Source organism: Panthera pardus, unplaced genomic scaffold (assembly GCF_024362965.1).
Source record: "Panthera pardus isolate Hobbes unplaced genomic scaffold, ASM2436296v1 HiC_scaffold_8, whole genome shotgun sequence".
NCBI classification, from domain to species: domain Eukaryota; kingdom Metazoa; phylum Chordata; class Mammalia; order Carnivora; family Felidae; genus Panthera; species Panthera pardus.
In genome coordinates, this window is record NW_026527013.1 from 6832407 (window position 1) to 6834749 (window position 2343).

At 40.2% G+C, this 2343-nt stretch overlaps 1 protein-coding gene across 1 annotated transcript; it reads left to right on the plus strand.

Annotated features, from left to right (window-relative positions):
- Positions 1–615: 615 nt before the first annotated feature.
- On the plus strand, positions 616–1542 carry LOC109254178 (olfactory receptor 7G2-like). Its single transcript, XM_019427876.2, has one exon. The coding sequence runs from the start codon at positions 622–624 to the stop codon at positions 1540–1542; it is 921 nt and encodes a 306-aa protein (XP_019283421.2). The 5' UTR covers positions 616–621.
- The last annotated feature ends 801 nt before the right edge of the window (positions 1543–2343 follow it).

The window sequence follows — 2343 nt, forward strand, 5'->3', positions numbered from 1 at the left end:
CTTATGAGTCTGTCTTCCAAAGACAAATTGCTATTATTTTTATATGTCTATGCATTTCATCCTTTCTCCCATTTAGCTTGGGCTTTTTGTTGTTGTTGTTGTTGTTTGTAATCATATGTCACCTACTGTATTAGCGGAAGAAGATCCCTAAAGATGAGACTGATTTTGTAATTTTATTCTTATATTTCTGATTGTTTGAAGGTGTGGAATAATTCTAAAGGAATAATGCCATGTCTTCTCTATTTCATTCTTGACTTGACACAATGTGTTAGACATTCATTGCTCATTAGAATTTTGGCTGATTAACTGAATGGAGGGAAGAAGATGAGGGAAAGAAGAAGGATGCAGGAAGAAATACACAGAGGGAAAGATTCAAATATCCATTTAGGTTCACAATATAGATAAACATTTTTCTAGAACAGCAGTTCTCAGACTTTATCATATGTCAAAATCATTGGAGACCTTGTTAAAGTAGACTGCTGATCACCCACCCTGGAGCTTTTCCTCAATAAGTCTGGAGTCCAAAAATTGCAATTTCCAACAAATTCCCAGGTACTGCTGCTGTTGGTCCAGTGGCCATACATTTTATTCTCTTGTCACCCAATATTTTATATCAACAACATGGAACCCAGAAACCAAACGGATGTATCAGAGTTTCTTCTTCTGGGATTGACCGAGGATCCAGAACTGCAGCCCATACTCTTCTGCCTATTCCTGCTCATGTACCTGGTCACCATCTTGGGAAATCTGGTCGTTATCCTGGCTGTCATCTCTGACTCCCACCTCCACACCCCCATGTACTTCTTCCTCTCCAACCTGTCCTTTACTGACATCTGTTTAAGCACAACCATGATCCCAAAGATGCTGGTGAACATCCAGGCACAGAATCGGTGCATAAGTTACACAGGGTGCATCACCCAGATCTGCTTTGTCTTGGTTTTTCTTGGTTTTGAAAATTTTCTCCTTGCAGCAATGGCCTATGACCGCTATGTTGCCATTTGTCACCCACTGAGGTACACGGTCATCATGAACCCCTGCCTCTGTGGATTGTTAATTCTCCTCCCCTTGTATGTTAGCATCATGGATGCCCTCCTCCACAGTATGATGGTATTGCAATTGTCCTTCTGCATTGACTTGGAAATCCCCCACTTCTTCTGTGAACTTGCACAGGTCATCAAGCTTGCATGTTCTGATTCCTTCATCAATACCCTCTTGGCTAATTTTATGGCTAGTACACTGAGTGGTATTTCTCTCTTTGGGATCATTTTCTCTTATACTAAAATTCTATCTTCACTTTTAAGAATGCCATCAGCTGGCAGAAATTATAAAGCCTTTTCCACCTGTGGGTCTCATCTCTTAGTTGTTTCCTTGTTCTATGGGACAGGATTAGGGGTGTACATTAGTTCTGCAGTTACTGACTCTTCCAGAAAGACTTCAGTAGCTTCAGTGATGTACACTGTGGTTCCTCAATTGATGAACCCCTTTCTTTATAGCCTGCGTAACAGGGACATGAAGGAAGCCTTGAGAAGAATCATCAGGTAGGATAACTTTTATTTAATGATTCTGTCATCATATTTGGGTCAGATTTTCAGAATGAGTCAAACAAAGTAAAAGGTATTCTGGTGTTTCAGATCTATCACCAAGATCATCTAAAATGACTAGATAACATGATGGCCGCATCAACTTGGGCTTCATATCTGGTTTTGTGATGTTTGACAAGTGATTTCAAATGTCTAAAATCAGTTTTTTTTGGGTCATGTTCCATAGAGGGAGAACCTGAATCCTGGGATCTTGTTATAGTGATTTTGGGGGACAGCATGTTCAGAATAAGGTGGGAGAAGATGGATAGGGCAGGCAAAAGGTATATGCAACGTCATGGTTACAGGTACAGACTAACTTCCACCTTATCCCACAGTTAAGACCGTGAGAATCTTCCCCCAGACAGGCATACACCGTGAGGCAAGAAAGCTGGCCTTTCTTACCCCCACGCAGTAATCACTGAGAGTTGTCTCTCTCAAACTCTATCTCTCTGGAGCAACATAAGAATCCACCAAACTCAGTTTTATCATCTGTAGCATCAGTGAAATCTGATTATCTCAGTGGTTTTAGGCAGTTGTCAGATATGTGAACTTGAAACTGAAAATCTTTGGTTCTTATAATAAAAAGACAATTTCTTTAATATTCGCAAACAAGAAAGTTAGCTATCTTTTTTCTTCTTTTAAAATTTTTTTTAATATTTATTTTTGAGAGTGAGAGACAGAGTATAATTGGGGGAGGGGCAGAGAGAGAAGGAGACACAGAATCCTAAGCCAGCTCCAGTCTCTGAGCTATTAGTGCAGAGCC

What these genes read in the sequence shown, in the direction of transcription:
- LOC109254178 (XM_019427876.2), top strand. Translation starts at nt 622, where the DNA reads ATGGAACCCAGAAACCAAACGGATGTATCAGAGTTTCTTCTTCTGGGA.